Source organism: Martes martes, assembly GCF_963455335.1.
Source record: "Martes martes genome assembly, chromosome: 2".
NCBI lineage: Eukaryota > Metazoa > Chordata > Mammalia > Carnivora > Mustelidae > Martes > Martes martes.
The window spans coordinates 71012678-71034631 of NC_137889.1; the positions used below are offsets into that span (position 1 = coordinate 71012678).

The following is a 21954-nucleotide window of genomic DNA, read 5'->3' on the forward strand; positions in this document are numbered from 1 at the left end:
TTTTGAAGTAAATTTTCTGACTCCTCTCTTTTTACCCCCTGAGACGCCTATACTGCAGATGTTTATCAGCTTGATGTTTTCTCATGAGTCCCATAAGCTATCTTCACTCCTCATTTTTCTTTTTGCTGCCATAATTGAATGTGTTCCTGTGCTCTAGCCTCAAGTTCACTGATCCTTTTTTCTTCATCTAGTCTTTTTCCCCATCATCTTCTCCAATTTTTTCTCTCTAGTCTGCTGTTGAGCCTCTCTATTATATTTTTCAGCTCAGTTATTGTATTCTTCAGCTCTGTGACTTCTCTTTGCTGTACTGACTTATATTTTCTTTCTCTTTATGGAAGTTTATACTTTTTTCATTCATTCTTTTCCTGAGCTTGGTGAGCATCTTTATGAATGTTATTTTGAACTCTTAATAGGTAAGTCATTTAATTCCACTACATTAAGGTCTTTTTTCTGATGTTTTATCTTGTTCTTTCCTTTAGAATGTATTTCTGTGTTTGTTCATTTTCCTTGACACTCCTGGTTTTTATGCATTGGATAAAATAACCACCTCTCCCAGTCTTGAAGGAGTAGCCTTGTGTAGGAGATGAATTTTATTGTCCAACCCAGTCCTAGCTCAAACCTTTGTTATTGTCCAAGCAGCCTACTTCATCCTTAGTGGCTCCTGGTAGTTGAGGCTGTGCCAAGACCTGTCATTATGCTAACTGGAGAAGCTCAGTCAGCACCTAGATTCAGGCTGTTTGAAAGCCATATTCTTAGCAACATTTAAAGTATGCAGATATATCTCTTTTGGGGGAAGACTGGGACTAGAACATATCTGCTGCTTCTGTGCTGAATCATGAGGTTATAGCCAGTTAAGAGCTGTTTCTTTGTTTGCCCCCATTCTGTTGAGCCCATGAACACAAACCCTGTTGGTGAGTAGGGCCAGGCTGTCAAGGGATATGCTCTCTGGAAAGAAGCCGGGAAAGCAGGGGTACCAGATGTAGATAAAAGCTCCTTTCTTGAAAATAACTGGTGAACTGAGGTAGGGCAGAGAGGGAGCTTGAAGATGTGCAATGGTGGCCTTTCCAGTCTCTGGAGGGGATTGAAGTCAGCCTCTGGAAGTGTCTTTAATTACAAGCCTCCCCTCAGGACACAGCTATGAAGACAAGCTAATTGTCCCTTTCACAGAAAGACTGGCAGTGCTTTTCAGTGTGCTCTTTTGTGTCTTGGCTGGGGAGTCTTGGGGGTTGTATATTGGGAATAGCTGGTTAAGAACTGTTTCTCACTAGTCTTATGGTACTCATGAACATAAATCCTCTGGCCCCAGAGCCAGGCTGTCAAGGGGTGTCTGCTGGGCAGCATGCACAAACCAGGGCCTCAGACATGTGCACAGGCTCCTCTTGGGGAGATGCCAGCAACCCAGAGTGAGGCAGAGGGAGAGTGTCAAGATAGTGGCTGGCCTTGGAGGTCTCTGGAGAAGATTAAAGTTGGCCCTTAGATGTGTGTTTCATTAGAAGCCTGCTGCTCAGGCTGCATCTGTAAGGATAAGCAAATAGTCCTCTCTCCCAGGAAGACTGTGTTTCATTCTGCCCCTGCTCCGCTCTTGGGCTGTAGGTGGTTAAGAACTGTTTTTCTCTTACAGTCACTGTTACAGGGATCTGCCTCCACTAGCCACCATAGCCAGGCAATCAAGAGGTATCTCCTGGGCAACAGCTGCAAAAACCAGGGTGCCAGACATTTGCACAAGCTTCTTTCTGGAGATACTAGTGACCCGGAGCGGGGCAGAGGGTGAGCATAGAGATGGTTAGTACTCACCAGCCTTAGTCTTCGGATTATTTCAGTATACTCCTGGATGTTTATTAAATTAGGTGTCTACCACTCAGGCTGATGCTTTAAGATAAGCAAATAGGCTTCTTTCATAGAAAGACTGGTCCCTAGGGTGGTGACCCTGTTGGAGCCTTTTAAGGACTATTTGTCAGATTGTTATAGCCTTGTGGTCTTGTGGCTGTAGGCCCCACTGGCTTGTGAAGCTAGATATTCTTGGGGCTTGTCTCTTGGGTGCAGGTCTTAAAAGTTGGGGGTACTAATAAAATCTTTTAAAAAAAAGTTGGTGTACTCATGTGGGGTTCAAATCCTTTGGTCCTGAGGCTGAAGTCTGGGATTTTGAGTTCCCTCTTGATTGTAGGTTGCTGTGCCAGGGGCGGCGTTTAGGGCAAGGTTGTGTTACAGCCTCTTACATGTGTTTGATGTGGGTTGTCTCGTTTGCCTAATGTGTAGGTCAGTTGCTTAGTTTTGGGGTTTCTTTTCGAAGAAATTGTTATGTATGTTGTTGATTTGGTGTGTCTGTGGGAGGAGGTGTGTTCAGGATCCTGTTATCCATCTTGAACCAGAACCCTATTTAATTTCATAGATGTCAAGAGAGGGCATATGGTTTGGGGTCACAGTATACTTTCCCCATAGGGCATCACAGGAACCAACATTATTTACATGCATATAGGCAGAATTCTAAGATTGCTCCCAGTATTCCCACCTCCTGGTGTACACACACCTTCTCTCAGTTATCCAATCAAACACAAATTTAGGTGTTGCTTTGGAGAGATTTTAATTAGATTTTTTAAAAAATCAGGTCATTTTAAGAAAGGGGTATTCACTTGGGCTTGACCTAATCACGTGATCCCTTAGAAGGGGCTGGGCCTCTGACAAGATCAAGGCATGAGAAGGATCCATTCTGAGGGAGATTCTCTTTGCTGGTCTTGAAGATGGAGGGGATGACATGGCAAGGAATGCAGATGGTCCGTAGGAGTTGAGAGTGACCCCTAGCCAACAGATTACATTGAGGCCTCTAGCCTACAACTGCAGGGAGATAAATTTTGTCACAACTCCTTGAACTTGGAAGAGCTCCAGATGAGAATGTAGTCCAGTGGATGTGCTGATGTTAGCCTTGTAAGACTCAGAGTGCAGAACCCAGCCTTTCTGACCTATAGACCTGTGAGCTAATAAATTTTATTTTAAGCTTCTAAGTTTATACTAATTTATGACATAAGCAACAGAAAACTAAAACAATGGAGTATTTTGCTTCACAAAATTGCAACTATTATTTGTTAAATATTTATTGATGTTAAATCCACATTACACCAGCACAACAATCCAAATAGTAGTACGATAGTACTTTTTTATAAATACAACATAAAAGGTGGCAAATAATGCTACTCAATCCCAAACCCAGCAAATTAGCAAACAGTCACATTCAGAAAAATTTGGCAAGTAAGATAGGATGTTAAGTCATAATTCTACGATATAGCTAGGTCCATGAAAGACTTTGTATGGTATCTTAAATTCCATATTAGCAACGCATGCAAGTGTGGTCAAAGAAACTTGCACTACTCTGCAAAGAACATCTGCCACCCAGTGATCAAGCCCATTAGTCATTTAAAACTTGGTTGGTTGGTGTTCTTACAAAGAAATAGAAAGCTGTACATGTGAAGCAGTAATATGAAATATATGGGGTGGTACACAGATATAAAATTATTTTAAAAAATACTATATATTGAATTAACTGAGCTAAGACAGTTCAACATTTTTATTATAAATAATGAAAGATATATGTGTTTTGCATAAGGAATACAGTGTTTTCTTTTCATAGCAAAGTACCATTAAAACCTCATGTTTTATAATATCTGGCCAAATTGTTTTTTTCCTCCTTTTTTAAAGTTTATTGGTTCCGACTTAAAACCATCAAGTCTGGTCAGAATCATGTCAGTCTAGCTGTTGCAGGATCATATGCGTTCAAAAATCAGTCTTTGCAGAGATGCCTTTACAAACTACCCAGAACCCAGCACCTTCTTAAGGCAAGGTTGCATGGCAGCATGGAAGTGAACTCATATTTACCATTCACCAAATCACGGTGCCATTGGAAAAAAATTGATCGTGGCACAAACCTGTTTTTGTCTTTCCCAAGTCTCCATTTTCCTCCAGTATACTAGCTCTTACAGGCAGTTTCCTCACTGATGCCAGTCTTGCAGTCTCGGTCCATTTTCCACTTGCTCGATACACCTAACCTCTTCAGCAACTACACAGACTTCAGACACTGAAACTTCCACAGCACATGTGCTCCAATCTCCCAGCTGACCCTAGATCCTCTGACATTTGAATGGCAGTGTTTTTTTTACCTATACTTTAGGTTACTTTTTGAAAACCAAAGAAAAGCCTGGCCTTCACCATGTCTCCTGCCTCTTCTACTTTTATCTAAATGAGTACAAGTGTGCTGGTAGCATTTTCCTTCATTCTTCCTACTCCTTCCAGACCCCTCTTTTCGCTGAATACTATACGCCTTGGTCATTTGGGTGATTTGGATGTCTTTTGTGGAATGGACTGTAATACGGTTCTGCTTTATTTGGAATACTTTATATTATTTAAGTTAGCCTTTTAATATGGTTTGTAAGGAAGCTTCCTACCAAGGTAGCATGAAAAGAAAATACTACACATAAAGAAAAAGGTGGTTAAGAACTAAGGTATTAACCTTGTTAGAAAGCTCTCGTTATTAATAAAATTTAAGGCCAGTAATTCCTTCCTTATGATTTAATATAAAACAATTTTGCTAAAACAAGGCAATTACTTGGATTTGTCATTTCCTCTTCCTTTCATCCCTATATATTGCACTTGGTTCACTGTAGCTGTCTGAACACACTGCCCACTTGGAAACATTTTAGTATTATTTGTGGTACATTTGCCTCCTGTTAAGCATTCCACACTGTCATGCTGTGTAGCACCTATAGCTAGTGTTTAAGGCACTATGGAGAATACAAATTCTGGTTACCTTTGAACAGCTGATTTCCATTAACATTTTGGCATTTCAGATCGCTTTCATTACAGAGATTCCACAAGTTTTAAGTTGGATGATGAATGAAGATTTTCTGTGCAATGTGTACATTTCTATGAGCATCACCTACTGAAACTCTAAGTTTGGTATATCAAGTAGGAAAAGTATTATTTTGGTGTTTATTTCTTAAAGTCAAAGGTATGTTTTGCCCTTTATATAATGTGACAAAGGAATATGCTGGTCAAGGCAATGGCGGCTGTTTCAGTGTTTCAGCGTTAACAAGAATGTTGGATTACAGGTCCTCACTTTCTACCAAGCCGGTATTCAGTGTCAGGTGAGATGGGCTGGCTTCAGGTTGGAACGCTGCTTTGATGTCTAGTCCCTGGTCTGAAAGTGCTGCATAGCGACTGGCTGAGGGCCGTACTTTTTTTGGCTTGGTGCTCTGTGGCTGCTGATGCCACTGGGCTGCAATAGAAAAGGAAAAAAAAAAAGATTAAAAAAAAAAAAAAAAAAAAAACTCAAGATGTCCTGGAAAGCACTTAAATGTTTCAAGTAAATACAGAATGTCTTTTCATATACCAGGCACATGTTCTTTAGCATGGTAGAAATCCTAAAATGTAAGCACAGTTTTGCAAATTTTCCTCATATGTTGCAGATTTACTTTCTGTTCAGGATAGTGGGACTGTAACAGCTAGGTAGTAAAGAAGTGTAGTTTCTTTTAAAGTTAATACTTACTGCAGCACAGGAAGTCCTTCAAAAACAGTCGCTCAGCTTCCTAATTCTCACCTCTCCCCCTCTTTAAAAAACATCTTCAAAGCACAAAATGTACAAATGTCATAATAATTACAGTAGTTAGGTACTCAGGATGGATGGTTCAGCACTAGTCAGTTGGAAAGAAGTGGGCAGGAGGGAAGGTTGAGGTCACTCAATACTTGAAGAACCTCACAAAATTATTTCCTATTCAACAAGAGGTAAAATTTGCTATCAGTTCTTAATTTTTTTCTAGCGGTTTTCTTTATGTCAATAGATCACATAATGCTACTGTACTAGTCTTTGAATTCAGAAACAAGGTTCTTTAAAATGCATGTACACAAATATACATACACAAACACAAAACTACTACTGAGCTGCTTAAGGTATATTAAAGAGAAAAGCGCTAAGCCACGGAAAGGATGCATTCCAGGATCAATGGTACACACATTTAGAGTGCAGTAAGATGCTGTGGTAGGATATAACAAGAAATGTTAAAAGGCAGTCATTTGCAGAACACAGTAACAAGAAAATGTGAAAAACGTGGTTATGCCTTCGCCTACTGTTAACTCCTAAGGATGCTTGCGTAAGGAAGCCACAACTGACTAGCCAACGTAAGAGAAATCAACATGCATATTTTGCTAATAATGCAAAGTTCCTGAATGATACTTGGGCATTTGTTCTCCTGGTGTAGTTCACTATTAATGTTGAGAAACTATAAATAGAAAGAGAAAGAGCAATATGAACTTTTGGGCAAATAAAACTCTGCAGTTGTTTATAAGCTTATATAAAAGTAATATGATTGGCTGTCCAGATGTCTGCTTTTTCATGATTTAATGAGTAACTGCAGTGAGAGGAGATGAAGTGGCACTCACTGTAAACATCCAGCCTGGCGGTACAGGACACAATCCCGGCTTCATTCTTGGCTGATACCGTGTACCACCCAGCGTCTTCTTTTGTAGCTCCCTGAATGAGCAGGCAGATGTAGCCATGATTATCCTGGTGCATGCTGGAGAAATGGATAAAGTCATTAGGGTTCTAAATTTTTAAAAAGTGGCTTTGGACATGAAGCATCATTTTTAATTAGATCATTAGAAACAGAATTGGGCAAGTAGCAGATAATAGGGTCATACTTATTCTGGAAAGGCTGCTAGCCCCATTAAAGTTAATGGGAGAGAAGAGCAGACATCAAGAGGTTGAATAAATGTGCGCACTTAATTTCTAGTGGAGGATCGGCCTTTACAAAACCCACTGAATAGTTCTGTATCACCACAGACACAAATGAATTCATTTTTTCTTCTAGGTGTAAACACTCAAAAAAAATCCCCCTGAGATTTAAGTTAGAATGTTTATCACATACAATGAGAGCTTCCTTCCAGAAGCTTAATTATACATGAGGGTAAAGAGTGATTTTTGTCTTTGATATCATCAATAGCGTGACTCTCACAGAGATTTATGTGCTGTATGAAGTGCATCTCTTTCTGTATCCTCAGGACCTATTGAACAGATGTGGATTAAGTCATTGTGTATTCTCACCTCACTCGGTCAGTGCTGTGAGTGAGTGATTCATTTTCTTTCTTCCAAAATATCTGAGGCGGTGGCACTCCTGAGACACGGCATTCCAGTCGCACTGGGTATCCATCAGCAACTCCTGTGTTTTGCAGCTTCTCGATAAACACAGGGGGTTTGTGTGCTTCTTTAGCTAAGGAAACGGGAGATGAATTATCGATCAGTGGTACACAAAGGTAGCCCTATAAAGAATTCAGAAGCTTTCAGAAACATTGTTTAAATGTATCTTTTATTTTATGATACCATTTTTCACTTCAGGCAGTAAGATGCTAGTCCTCTCTCCAAATTACTTTTACCAAGAAAGGTTCCTGTGCTTCATTCCACTCATTTATTTCATCAATTAATTCAAGTCTGACAGGCCCACACAGTCCACTGGCCATCTGCTCCACAGAATGCCTGTCTGACAGGCTGCGTGACACTCCTAAGTCATTGCTAGCATCTGGGATGGCTTCACTTCTAATGATGTCACCGAGCACTCACAACCTTTACCAACCACTGCCACCTAGTGACTCTGAGGAGGACAAGTATTTCTAGGAATTTGATCCACTCAGATTCCCTCCTTGTGGTCAGAAATGTTTGCTATAGAGATCCTGAAGATTTGTAAGTCTTGGCTTACGTGAGACATACCATAGGATTTAAAGGAGGAAAAGAGTGGGGCGACATCTTTATCTAAATTTGGCAGCTTTAAATTGTTACTTATAAACTAGGAATGTACATCCTATAAATTACGAATTCCAATTTGTATTCTTTGAAGGAAGCTATAAAAAGATGACTTTTTATTACCCTGAAGGAAGGAAGCCATAAAAGACAACTTTATTACTCAGTCTGAAAAAAATCAGAACTATTTGTTAATAACCCTCTGAATGTTACTATCTGATGGGAAACTGTTTTCATACATCTGTGGTGGAAACAATTTCAGAGAAAGAATAAAGTTTAATTACTTTCTCCTGAGCTATCAATAATGCATTTGAGGATGTCTTTATCCATCACCCTCTCCTTTGGAGTGTCAGATATATCAAAGCAGAACAATCAGAGGAGAAACAGGTGAAGAGAATAAAAACTACACCTGAAATTTCAGATACCTAAGACTCTCTAAGAGTTTGCATGAGGTAGAGGATTATACTTTTATTGTATTTCACATGGTTTCCTGACCCAGCCTATTTTGGAGGAAGTGGGAACCGAACTCAATATTCTTTCTGGATCCCAGTTTTGAGGAGAGCATAAAAGCTATAAAGTGAACCTTAATGTCAAAGCAATCTCCAGTTGAATCACACCCACCATTCTGGAACACTGCTGTGCTGGTGGTGATGCAGAGCTTCCTACAGTTTAAACCTTACAAAATGACACAGTCCTTACGAACATTCTGTGACACCTTATGGTCCCTATTTTACATGTGGGGGAACCGAGCTGCAGAGATGTTCTCTATTTGCCAAAAGACATAGCTAATACAGGAGAGCTGGGCTTGGAACTGAGAGTTGATGCCAAAGACGTGAGGCTTCTAATTACTGTGCCCTCTGCCCCCTTGCCAGTGCAAGTGCTGACTGAGCACAGACCAAGATGCCTGTGTCTCTCAGACCTTCACGTCTCAGTCCTGAAGGGGAGATAGGACCTAAGGGAACAGTCAACAGCAGAATGCTGAACAGTTTTAGCTGGAAGAGGGATGTTTAGTGGGTTGGATGAAATTGATCCTAGTTGTGTACGAATATTGGATACCTGATATAAAATTTGAAAGCATGGTAAACACACAGCACAACAGCCTGGGTAGTTGACAGTTATGTGTAAAAATGTCCTGGTACTTTTATTAGAATCATTATCCAGGATTTTAGCCAGGACCTCGTGAACTTTATTCTCACGGCTACTCTATTTCCTGAGAGAGCAGTGGCTCAGTGTGGGGAGTAGTACTGGGAGTCAACAGACTATGTGAGTCTGGCCTCTGGCCCTCACTTTACAGAATAGGGCCCAGGGAAAGTCACGTACTCTAGCTTCCACACCTGTAAAATGAGGGAAATTTGCTCCAATTATCTTTGAGGGCTTTTTTGAGGACCAGCTGAGATAATATAAATGAAGCACTCTGCAAACAGAGGTATAAGTAATAAACATTCTCTTTAAAAAGAGAACAGTTAAACAGACTCTTACTTATGCTCTGCTTCTAAGGGTGTTATAAACCTTCCTTATCTAAGGGTAAGATTTTATACATTATATATAATTTTACGAAATTTACCTAAAATTATAATTCATTAAAAAGCAAATCTGAATTTGACCATGACATTTGGGGTAGATGATAACATTTCAAATTTCTAAATTTTGACACCACTGCACATTACTTTAAAAAGTAGGCAGAACTTTATGCATGAACAGATTTTTTTTTTTTAAGATTTTTTATTTATTTATTTGACAGAGAACACGAATAGGCAGAGAGAGAGAGAGGAGGAAGCAGGCTCCGCTGAGTAGGGAGCGTGATGCGGGCTCAGTCCCAGGACCCTGGAATCATGACCTGAGCCGAAGACAGAGGCTTTAACCCACTGAGCCATCCAGCCGCCCCATGAGCAAATTCTTATATATATCAAGTTTGGTTCTGGAATCCATGATACCATTGCTCTTTCTCTATGTAACTTAGGAGGCCAACGCACATGAGAATAGAATGACTCAGAACAGCTGCCAAACTCCTCTCTCAGCCAGGCGAATGGGAGATAGGAAAGATAATGATGGCTACACTGAAAAAAAACCCTAATGTTTCTGATTTGCTAATAAGCCTTATGTCCTAATTGGCTGTTTTGATGATACAATCTATTTTTTCAGCAGTTTGATTTATTTTACATATTGGTTAATAATGTAGGATTAATTTACATTTTTGAATCTGATAATTCATTCTGAGAGAAAAAAATTCACAGACTTGCTTACCAGCAACCACAAGTTCCAGGCTGAATGAGTTTTGTCCTGCTCGATTGGTGGCTATACATGTGTAGATGCCGGCATCTCGTGAGGTCACTGGCTCTATGATCAGGGAGTGCACCCCATTCTCACGCACGAGCATCTTGTGAGCACTGTCGGGGCGTATAGGTTTTCCATCTAGTTGCCAGCTTAGATCTGGGGTTGGTAACCCACTGACCTAAACCAGAAAGGAACATACAAATTTCTGTAATACTGAAACAAAATGAAATCACTAATAGCTAAGAAACCACCATAAATTCCTCCTTCGGTAGTATAATAGATGGCTTTTAGTGTCAGCTTGTGTTGTTCTTTTGCTTAAACCTTTCAATGGCTTCTTGAGCATTCATGGCCTTACTTCTAAACATCCCTTGTAGAGCAACCCAGAGAAAAGTAAAATGCGGATTTTAAAGATTTCTGTTCTTGTCTTACCTCACCAGGGTCATAAAGATTCCAGGGATGATGTCAGCACAGGGCTCTGAGCTCTCTGGGAAAAGGTGTCCAACCACAATAACCACAACGCTTACTCAGGGGGCATGTATACACTATAAAGCTTGTTATCAGAGGGTTGCCATAGCTATGGAGACATCAGTTAATGCATCCATCAGCACACAGAGCTATTATTACTATTTTATAATCCTTGAAACTAAGTAACAAGAGCAATATGAAATTACCCAGAAAGCCATCTCAACAAATTAGCATCACAATGGAAACATAAAATACTGAGACCACGACAGTTGTGTTGACCAGAGATCAGATTAAAAAGCACATTTAATTGCTAATAACACATTGTGCTGTGAAGGGTAGGGATGGTTGCCATCTGTCAGCTCTTTATAGTTTTGCCCTTGATTGTGAAAGGGAAGAAAAACACCATTAAGGAAAGCTACCCCCCCCCCCAAATTTACTAGTGGGAGATCTCATACAAAAAGATGTCAGTTGGACTGTCATTCTTTTGAAAACCTAGCTCTGCCAAATTCCATTCTTGTTGTGTGATACTCATTTATATTACCTACAACATGCCTCTCTCCATACATGTAACAAAGGTCTTGAGAATTTAAGGGAGAAAAAAATTAGTAAAATTACTGGTTAAAAGGATGAAGACATGTTGGAAACAAAGACAGCAGTGGTTAGCTTGGCTATTGAGAAGGTCAGCCTCTCTGTCCTCCCCTTTGTGTACGGGCTCTCCCCCAGCTCTCCACGTTCACTGCTTCACCTGTTTGGAGATCACTAGAGGTGGTAAGGAGGAAGAGGGAATGCACACCTCTCTCTGGTCAGGCTCTAGGCCTTTCCTGGGTTTAGAAATGAAGTGGCACTGTTTGTTCCCACCTTGCTAGATTAGATCCTGGCCAAGGCCAAGGTATGTGCAGGAGGAGAATTGCTCAAGGCACTGTGCACTCAGCCCACCTAATTCACAGTGCACATATGCCAGTGGACAGACTTAATCACATTCGAGCAAAGGGAAAAGGCCCGGTTTTTCTACCCCGAGTCGAATTCCAGCCCTTCTGATTGTGTAAAGAAAGCAAGCCTGGTTTCAGGAATCTAAGGTCATTGTAAGCAGGTCATACCTTGAACAGAAGCATGCTCTCAGCTGATATGGAATTGGGAGGAAGCAGATGAGCAGATTTGTTACTATCGAAGTTGGATTAATTATTTTCGTTTAGCACTTAGTACCAAGTCAAGGGTAATCAGCATCTAGGAATGTACCTAACAGGTTAAAAGGCAGGGGAGTGCTTTTTTGTGGGGAGGAATCTATCTGTTGCTTTAGTGAAAGGCTTATTTTCATGATTTTTTTCTTCTTAAAGCTTACACTGAATTTTTTTCTAAAAAATGTAATTTTTTAAAAAAAGATTTATTTATTTGACAGAGATCACAAGTAGGCAGAGAGAGAGAGAGAGAGGAAGAAGAAGGCTCCCTGTAAAGCAGAGAGCCTGATGTGCGGCTCAGTCCCAGGACCCTGGGATCATGACCTGAGCCGAAGGCAGAGGCTTTAAGCCACTGAGCCACCCAGGTGCCCCCTAGAAAATGTAATTTTTAAGACGCTTTTTGTACATAGCATAATATCCCTCGGTATCATCTAATAATCTAAAATAAAATTTCCCCTGTTGACTCAAATGTTATTTTATAGGTGGTCTGTATGTATTCTTAATTATAGACCAAAAATAAATACACATATGCTGAAACTCAATTTTTGTGCTTATACTATAAAAAGAATTATGTTGGAAAATAAGAAAATAAGATACTTTTGTTAAGAGTACTTTTTTTTTTTTTTTAAGATTTTATTTATTAGAGCGCACAAGCAGGGGGAATGTCAGGCAGAGGAGGAGGGCGAAGCAGGCTCACCGCTGAGTAAGCAGAATGACCCTGGGCTCGATTCCAGGACCCTGGGATCATGACCCAAGCCAAAGGCAGACACTTAACCAACTGAGTCACCCAGGTGCCCCAAGAGTACTGTTTTTAAAATATAAATTTCTGTAAGCCCAGATTTAATCCTCCAAGCATCATGTATTTGTGTTCTGCAATCCCAGAGAAAACCAGCAGAGGGAGCCCCAACTTTTAAAACCTTATCCATATTTAAGAACTAAAATTTAGGATCACTAAATAATGGGGCAAAAAAACCAAAACAAAAAAAATTCACAGCAGTTTTTATTAAACATTTATGGTCTTGAGCTCCTTTGAGAAATTGATGAAAGCTATATCATAATTTTGTATGCAGTTGCAGAATTCAACACCTAATGAAACCTGCCTGCCCATAGGCCCTGGGTTAAGCAGCTTTGCTGTGAAATGGGTAAGAGAGGATGTCTCTCTAACTGCTTTTTGAAATGGGAGGAATAAGAGAGTAGATACATGGCTACAAAATTTATATGAAAAAAGAACGAAAATAAATGAATTATTAGGACATGACAGATTTAACATATTTATCATTTCAACAAAATGGTAAGTAAACTTAAACCTCTCAGTGACTGTGCACAGTATGGTATGTGGGGTTCTAAATAAGGAATACATTTAATAAAAATTTCAATGTAAAGGAAAAGAATGACAAAACAGTATATAAACATCCAGTATATGTCACTCCTTTTTTTTCTCGTAGGCTGGAAACATTTTAAAGATGTACACCTTACATAATTTCTCTAAAAGGAACTCAAGAGAAATGGCAGTAAGAGGGTAAAGAGAGACAAGAGATTTGCAGGCATTAACACACTCTTACCTTACAATCCATTCTGCAGAGCTTTCCTTCTTGAACTGTTAGATCTCCAGGAGCCTGCAAGAAGTGAGGTCTGAAGAATCGTTCTTGAATTGGTTCATTTTCATCTCCACTGTCCCTTGATCTAGAACGAGGCCTTAGGACAAGACAGATAATAAACAGAAAGATGGAAGGAAAGGAAGGCACAAAGGGGTAGGGGGAGAGAGGGAGATAGAAGTTATTATCAGGTTCTTGATATTTTTAATAATACATAGAGTAATAATACAATTTCTATCTGATTCCTACTCCTAAAGTTCACACATAAAGTCAGAAAAGCCAGCAAAATCTTGTTTTATTTGAAAGTTTATTATGAAATTAATAGTCTGCTATTTGGAGAACTTAAATAATTCTATCCTAACCCTTAAAGCTAATATAAGTCATAAAAGAAGAGATGGGAAAAATGAAATACTCTATATTTACCTATTTTTTCCTTAAATAAGTATTTTTCAAAGCTGTATGAGAAATAGCAGCAGCTTTTGCTCACTTATTACGAAATCTTTTCCAACAAAACGTATAACTCTCCACCGTGATTTGAAATTTATAGGAAATTAAAATTTATTATTTTGTAAAAATTTCATCTTTCTAATCAAAATTCCTTTCATATAAACCAAGAAAACAAATATTTTTTATCTTTAAAATAAAATTGTGCAAATCTCTCAGATTTTGTGCATCTCTCTTGCTTTTGAATATGTTGCTAGATGCACCTTTCAGAGCAACACCATTTTAAAGTAATTGCAAGGAAGATGTAAGGAAGGAACAAGATATTGAACATAAATTCTGTCACTAATCACTGGAAGAGAAGTTTAAAAACATTTAACCAGAAAAAGAGTAGAACAAATGAAAGATCAGTATAACAGGCTAATAAATTAACAACTATATACCAATTATATACCAACTATAATACCAATTATATAGGTTACTGTTCAAGTACAGATCTAATTTCTGAGCAGAATGCTTTTCTAGGAGACACTGACACATGGAAAAGCTTAAAAGTACTAAAGACAGGGGGCACCTGGGTGGCTCAGTGGGTTAAGCCGCTGCCTTCGGCTCAGGTCATGATCTCAGGGTCCTGGGATCGAGTCCCTCATCAGGCGCTCTGCTCAGCAGGGAGCCTGCTTCCCTCTCTCTCTCTCTCTGCCTGCCTCTCTGCCTACTTGTAATCTCTCTCTGTCAAATAAATAAATAAAATCTTAAAAAAAGGCACAAGAAAAGCAGAAGAAAATAATGCAAGAGAATGGATCTGCTACTAAACACGTTATGTTTATAGCCATACACACAATCCTTGGTTCTTGCAAACAAGTTAGAATGTTAAGCCTCCATGTGTTTAGGTATCAGAACTGTCTTCCAAAGTGCTAAGCAAAGGGCTGTGCATCCAGTCACGTGAGGTGTAGACAGAGCATTGGCTTGGTGCTTCCTCAGTGTTTCTGGCTGACCTTCTGTGAGCCTAACTTAGCATCTGTGGCCTGCAGTTTACAGTCAGGGCTACTGAAACAGTTTCTGTAAAATATCTAAACAGGAGCCCAAGATGATAGGCCGGGTGACTTACCATAGTTTCTTAAGTGCAAATATGTTACTAGGAAGCGATACCCTTTTCTTGTCCCTGCCTAGTATTATTCCATCAACATCCTTGCATAAGCTCAGGGCGATTCGGAATAGAAAGCACACTCTATTGTTAGCAAGTACTTACTGAGCATTTAAAATAGGGAACTTCTTAGCTACAAAATTGTCATCTAAACTGTTCTGAGCTAAGTGACTGAAAAGTGAACATTAGCAAATTAGTGGATTTTAAGAAATCTAGTGGCAGTAATTTGTCATGGCTAGACAGCCGCTGGCTGGAGAAGTTTGTTTTTGAATGTTTGTGTACCATTTACTAGTATTTTCATGTTCACGTGCCTGCCATTTAAAGGTGTTGAGCTTTGATTTCTTCATATACAAACTGGCCCCTATGTAACAAATTAGTGATAGTATATCTACCTGGGCCCAGTGACCTTACCAACTGTTTGTTGCTTTCCCTTTTCTGAATCAGAACGGAGCAGAATAATCAAGGACCCAGGCAGTGTGTACACCTTAAGACCATATTCGCATTCTTCTGTCTTCTATGTTCACTGTTTTGTGGTCATACCATGATTCTAATAGTGTTGAATCTGTAGTAATAACTAAAAATAGCAGTAACACCTACAGGAAGGAACGTTGTGACATACCTTCTGACATGAGGATGGCCTGAGGGAGAGCGGGGACTGCGACCTCTTTGGTTGACGGCCTGTACCATTAGGCGTCCAGTACAACTGATGCGGCCCTGGCAGAGACAGCAGGAAAAGACATGACTTGCCATGCAAAACAGCTAACCACTACGCACCATGTTTACTGTCCTGTTCTCCACAAGACATCAGTTCTTAACAAGCCGATATGCCATATTAGTAATGACACCAATCCCTCTCAGAAATGTACTTTCCCTGAATTAAACTCATCAGTAAACTCCATATTTATTTAAAGAACTGGGTGACTAGGTCTTTCTTTGAACCATTAAAAAAACTTTCCTATTCTATCTAGAATGGTATTTAAAATGACAGTCCTTACTGAATTAGTTATAATCTGCTGCGGTCTCCCTAACACATGAAGTTGAGTTATAAAACATAGCAGAAGGACATTAATTGTCTTGCAATAATTCCATTATCATGGTCAAATACCTATTAGTTGTAGCTAATTCTGAAATCAAACTCGATGATTTTAGTTTTCTGACGTATCTTTTGTAATACATATATATTAAATGTACTAACATATATTAAATGTTAGCAGTATTCCTTCTAAAAACCATATATTAAAAGAGATGCAAGCATGATGAAATGAACATTATATGAGACGTACGCATGGGGACAACAAAGAGAGTAAATGACTACAGGTTACCATGTTCCTATGAAATGAGCATAGTCATGATTTAAAAACCAGAAGTAATGAGGTATCTAAAATACGTGGGTCATATGATGTGGGCCTATCTAATGAAAAGCTATATTTTATCTCTCAGATTTTATCTCTTAAATTGAAAACTGATATAAATGCTGTCCTAGGATAGACAAAAGTAATAGAGGACTCAGATGATATGAATAAATCACCATTGTTACTCTGGCATTTTGTTTTAGCCCCTTCTTTTAATTTTTTCCCCTATTACTAGCAAAGCAGCAAAATAGATGATTTTCTCCTCTTATATCCCAGGAGGATGTGAGCAGTTGTATGTCTAAATTCTGATGATGGCCAGAGGGAACAGCAAGAGAGGAAAACTGAGAGGCAGGTTATTAATGATTAGACTTAGGGATTTCTAGCTCACAGTAGATGAGCCGCCCTCAGGTGCACTTATAGTCTAAATTTACCAACAACTCTCATTTTGCCAAGTTTCCAGTATAGACAAGTAACAGAAGCACAACTGTTCTGTATGTTTTGAGGAACTGCTGAGTTCCACCTGAGCGTAAACTGGGGTAAGGGAGCACGGTGGCGGAGGGGACACAGAGAAACCCCATAGCAGCATTTGGTGGAGGGCAGGAATCCAGTCAGGAGGGCTGTCCAGTCTCCCCCCAGCCTGGACTTCTTTGGGGCCTTGACCACTCCGAAAAGGCAAAGACACATAGTGCTGTAACACAGACAGGAGAATTGGGAACTGTCAAATAGAAAGAGGAGGTCGTAAAGAAACAAAACTGAAGTAGTCTTATCCCATTAGATATGTAACCTCCTCTAGCATTCACAGTATTTGCTACTGAGGTCATATTTAAACACTGCCTTTCTTGAAATTTCCAAGGACACGTGAAGTATACCATTATGAGGGGGAATATTTCTAATTTAGATATGTTCTATCTAAAGTTCAGGCCACATGATGTATATTCTCTTATGCTAAGCTCTTGGCAAACACTTGGAAGCCCCCCTAAGCTAGCCTGAAATCTGGAAATTAATTTCATCTAGCCCCTCTAAATCTATGCCTGCTACAAAAAATCTAGACATGACTTGCTTGGGAGACCTCTGGTAAATTACCCAACTGATGCATCATAGCAGCTGCTTTAACAAGTGAACATGTAAGATCCATGATTCTTTCGGGGGCTAAAGACAGGGGAATCTTGTGTTTTGTTTCACACAAATAGCTTCAAAATTCTAGTGATATGGGATATGGCTTCCTTACTATTTGCTTTGCTACTTAAGCAAATCATTTTAATCTAGATGGATTAAATAATCTAGATAGATTAAAATAGATTTATATAATTTGGAAGATTTTTCCTTGTGGTTTAAAACCCAGAAGATCCACGAGGGAAGTTAACATCAACTAATCATTTCTGTGGTTAGAAAAAGAGGTAAGTTAAATTCAGCCTTTAACCTTGAATTTGGGGAAGCAGATAAAAAATTTTTCTCTAATCTGGACTTGAGTTTTGACTTCCTAAGACTTTGGGGGCAAATAACCAAATTTGTTGAAGCCTTTGTTTCTTCTTCTGTAAAAACCAGGGCACCGTATCTGTCTCACACAGATGTTGTAAAGTTTAAATGATACAACCTAAGATGGTCTTTATCTTCCAAATATCAAATAGATCTTGATGATATAAATTATCACTACTCATTATGGGTATGGTTTTACTGGACATGTATGCACAGATATGCATCAAGATAATTTTTAGGGGTCCTGACACCTTGGTTGGTGTCAGATTTACTCCAGTAAATTTCACCCAAGTGGTTAACCTTGCTTGAGTATGTTCTTACCTCCTTTTTTTGATTCCTTCAAATGCCTCTTTTAATGACTGTCTCCCCCGCCCCTCAGTGGTCTTAACACTGGGATGATCCCTAGTTACCTTTGTATGACCCTCCTTAGCTCTGGAGTCAGTCTAGGTTTGTAAACCAGGCCCGTCCCTTATAACTGAGTGACATTAGGCAGGTAATTTAACCTCCTGAGTTTCCTTATCTATAAAATAGGACCATATAGTTAATCAGTCTTGCATGGGTTCTTATGAAGATTAAATGAGTTAATAGGTGTAAAATACTGAGTCTTGTGTTTTGCACATAGTAAACATTCAACATGTTATAGCTCTGAATATCGACATAATTATAGTAACAACCAGATGGACATGAAGCATCCCTTAGAATTGTTTTAAAAACAATTTTTTTTTCATATGCAGTGGGGTTTTCTTTCTTTCTTTCTTTCTTTTGGCATTAGGATATAATTTACTCCAAAGGAAAAATGTATGCTATTGCTTGAAAGGTGTCAGGCACACTGGTATATTCACTGTGTTCATTATGTAATGGATGCAATTGACGCGTAAGAGAAAAAGTCCTACTCAACTCTAACCATTAGACTCTGCTTAGTTTAGATAAATCTGACTCCTCTTCCCTCTCCAAAAAATAGGGTCAAAGGGTTGGCATACTGCTCTTTAAAGATTACACATTTCTACAGTGTTTTCATTTTTACTGCTGCTGCCTAGAACCACATAGTATCTTTACCCAAATTTAAGAAAAAGGAATATGTCACCGTTTGTTACCTTTTTAACTCCTACACGTTTCACTTCTGAGCATAAAAGGGAAAGGAATGATCTTTGGGAGGCAGAATATTAGTTTGATAATACAGTGATATTGGCTAAATATACATTACTAACCAGTAAATGACCAGGAGCATTTAGAAAGCTTTCTAAACTAACAAGTTGTATAATTTTGACTTTTTATTGGGGGGGGGGGAACTCCCAGAATTCAGTGAAACACTTTTGAAAAGATGTACACAATTTAAAGTTCAGATTTTTAAGTCTGGACGTCTTATGACGGTCATACAAAATTTTAATCATGCTAACGTGCCAATTAATCCTAGTAATCGTTGTGACTACTAGGCTCTGATGCACATTAGTGCTGTTGCCTTTGCTTTTAACTTTCTCATTTAGATCTACTTTATTATTAACACGTGAAGGAAGAATGGAAGTGAATGTTTGAAGTTTGAAATGAGCCAGGAAACCTTCTAATGCTACAACAAAACACAAGCAAACCCACTTCTTAAATTTAATTCAGCTGTGTGTTACTTTTCTATTCCAAACAAATCCAGAGTTTAAAGCTATAGAACAAGTAATAAGTTTGAATTCTTAAAGTGAAGAATTATGTTTTAAACATACAGCTTGTAAGGATTATTTACGCCTCATGCAAGGCCAATTATTTATATAATATGGAAATAACATTTATATTTCCTAGCTTAAAGTTTAACTGTGGCACACAGGTCTTTATAAAAGTTTGCCACTTGTATACATAATGCAACTTGAGGAAACATCAAGTTGCAAAACAGCCCTTCCAAACTCCAAGTGCAGCACAGAGTAACTTAGCAACACAACAAAACAAAGTAAAACATTCATGTTTAGATTTAGTTGTGTCTTCAAGATAGGATCAGAGTCTAAAACTACATTTGTGATCCTCATTTTGGCATTATGTGTGGTGGAGCGCTGCATAATCACTCATTATTTCACTCAGCTATGTGGCTGCTTTGGTCCCTCAGGAATTGCCCTCACAGCACACACTGAGTGTGACACACGGTGGCCAGTGCATGTTTAGAGCTGTGTGTTCCAGCCCAAGTCGAATTTGGATGCAGTCAGCAATATCTAATGTGTTTCTTATTCCCAAAAGATGAACCCAGGTGGAAAAATATTCTATAAAATATTCTGCTGAACTTTGGTATTCTCTCTTTCCTTGGTTCTCACCCTTTCTCTTGGCTGCTCTCTGTAATTACTTTCCACTGCTCAGGAAAGCTCTGCCGTCTGTGTTTCATTACTGAACTCATTTTTCCACTCCAGCCTTTTCCTCTTTCCCTTGGTCATTTCACATCATGTACACTACAGTGTACCAGGAAAAATAGATGGAGTTGTCTCCCTTTCAAACCAAATACATTTAAAATGTGAAAAAATTTTAAGGTAACCAAAGGGCATCAAGGACCAGGGACTCAAGGTTTTTTTTGACTGTATGTTACGCTTTTGGGATTAATGTATCCTAAAAAATTCAGCTTTGACTTTTATATCATGCTTCTTTAAATCATATTTTAAAAAAAAGATTTTACTTATTTATGAGCGTGAGAAAGAGAGGGCCACGTGGGCATGAGTGAGCATGAGTGGGGAGGGAGGGATAGAGGGACAAGCAGATTCCCCGCTGAGTGGGAAGCCAGATGCAGAGCTCCATCCCAGGACCCTGAGATCATGACCTGAGCCATCCAGGTGCCCCTCAAATCATGTTTTAATTCACAAATTACAAGAATGGCAAAATACTTTAATATCCAGTAACATAGAGTTTAAAACTGTTAAACATTTCTATTATGGTATTCCTGGAAGCCACAAATGATAACTTACATCAAGTATTAGGTTAAAAAAAATGGTCTGTTTGTCATGGTTTAAATACCTCTTATCTTTCTAATGGGTAGTGTAGTCTGTTCCAGTTTTTAGGTGACAGCCCACAAAACCTCCATCTGGCATATCTGCATATACCTGTTACCGAAGATGCCAGGAGAGAGCAGGAGTTCTGCTTGTGAAACTAAAATCAACCAGGCAACATGCCGAAACTTGGAATAGTAATTAATACCAGGTACCATAAATATAAAAATTCTCTCGCAGCAATTTCCATGTGAGGTCTGCATGCCCACTTTTAGGATTTCCTCAGATTCTCTTCACAAGTTTCCCCTCCAATGCCTGCCTTTGCTTATTTAGGTAGAAAAGGAGACATGATGCAGTTTTACCCTCTTTAATTAGAATACTGGCTGGATCAGCTAACCTTGAGAGATAGTTGGGATTCTAGGTTTTGGCATTGGTTTGGTTTCTGTGACCTCTGACACACCCAAAGCAGTCATATTACTGTTTGCTGAAATCACATAGGATATTCTGTGAGAAGGGCCTGGCTACCTGATATAAACTGGTCCACTTCTCATTTCTTTGTCTTCTCTTCCAAGGGTAGAGGCCAAGAATGAGAGAAGGTTAACTTTGGGACATATCCTAGGATTTGGTAAAGCAGCAGAACTCCAGGGACTGGAATGAGGGCCCTGACAGCTCTCTTTTGGGCCTTCCTTGGCTCTGGGTGTGCTGGAAGCAAAGCAACTTCCCAGCTTCCTGTGTGGCTCCTGTCAGCTGTGCTTTGGGTGTGGCCTGTCTCCAGCTAGCCCACAGCTGGGGCAGTTATGGCACAGCCACGTCTGCTGCCTAACTAACCCCTTTCCCATGGGGGTGATAAGAAGGAAAAGCCAGGAGGTCAGAAGACCACACACCAGCAACATGTTGGGTAGAAGCTCCATCCTGAACTGACTTGCTTACTCTAACAGCAGGACTGGAATATCTAGAAATAGAACCATCCTTTACATCCTGATTCCACAGGCTTCTGCCCACTATTAGGGCTGCTGCTTTAAGACAGGGTTATTAGTGTCTCTGAATTAAATGACAATAACGACCTTTTACTGAAAGCATATTATATGTCAGGTAAACCGAGTGCATTATTTGATTCCATATGATTATTCTCATTTCATAGAAGAGGAAAGAGGCACAGAGAGGTTAGGCGACTTGCTAAAGGTCACATGCGTGGTGAGTGGCAGAGGCAGAAATTCAACTCTGATCTGTCTGATGCCGAAGTTCATTTTCTTAACCCCTGAACTACACGTGTACACTTAGGCTTTTCATTAGCACCAGTACTGTTCTGCATT

General features: G+C 39.4%; 1 protein-coding gene across 2 annotated transcripts in view; it reads right to left on the bottom strand.

Annotated features, from left to right (window-relative positions):
* Positions 1–2572: 2572 nt before the first annotated feature.
* Positions 2573–21954, bottom strand: part of PALLD (palladin, cytoskeletal associated protein) — a 414827-nt gene continuing 395445 nt past the window's right edge. For both annotated transcript variants that reach the window (XM_080831100.1, XM_080831101.1), the window contains 6 exons: positions 15488–15582; positions 13251–13383; positions 10019–10226; positions 7085–7250; positions 6424–6557; positions 2573–5263 (listed from right to left, as the gene is read on the bottom strand). In XM_080831100.1, the coding sequence (XP_080687226.1) occupies positions 5091–5263; positions 6424–6557; positions 7085–7250; positions 10019–10226; positions 13251–13383; positions 15488–15582 (909 nt within the window). In that variant the 3' untranslated portion in view covers positions 2573–5090. The remainder of the gene's footprint in view (positions 5264–6423; positions 6558–7084; positions 7251–10018; positions 10227–13250; positions 13384–15487; positions 15583–21954) is intronic.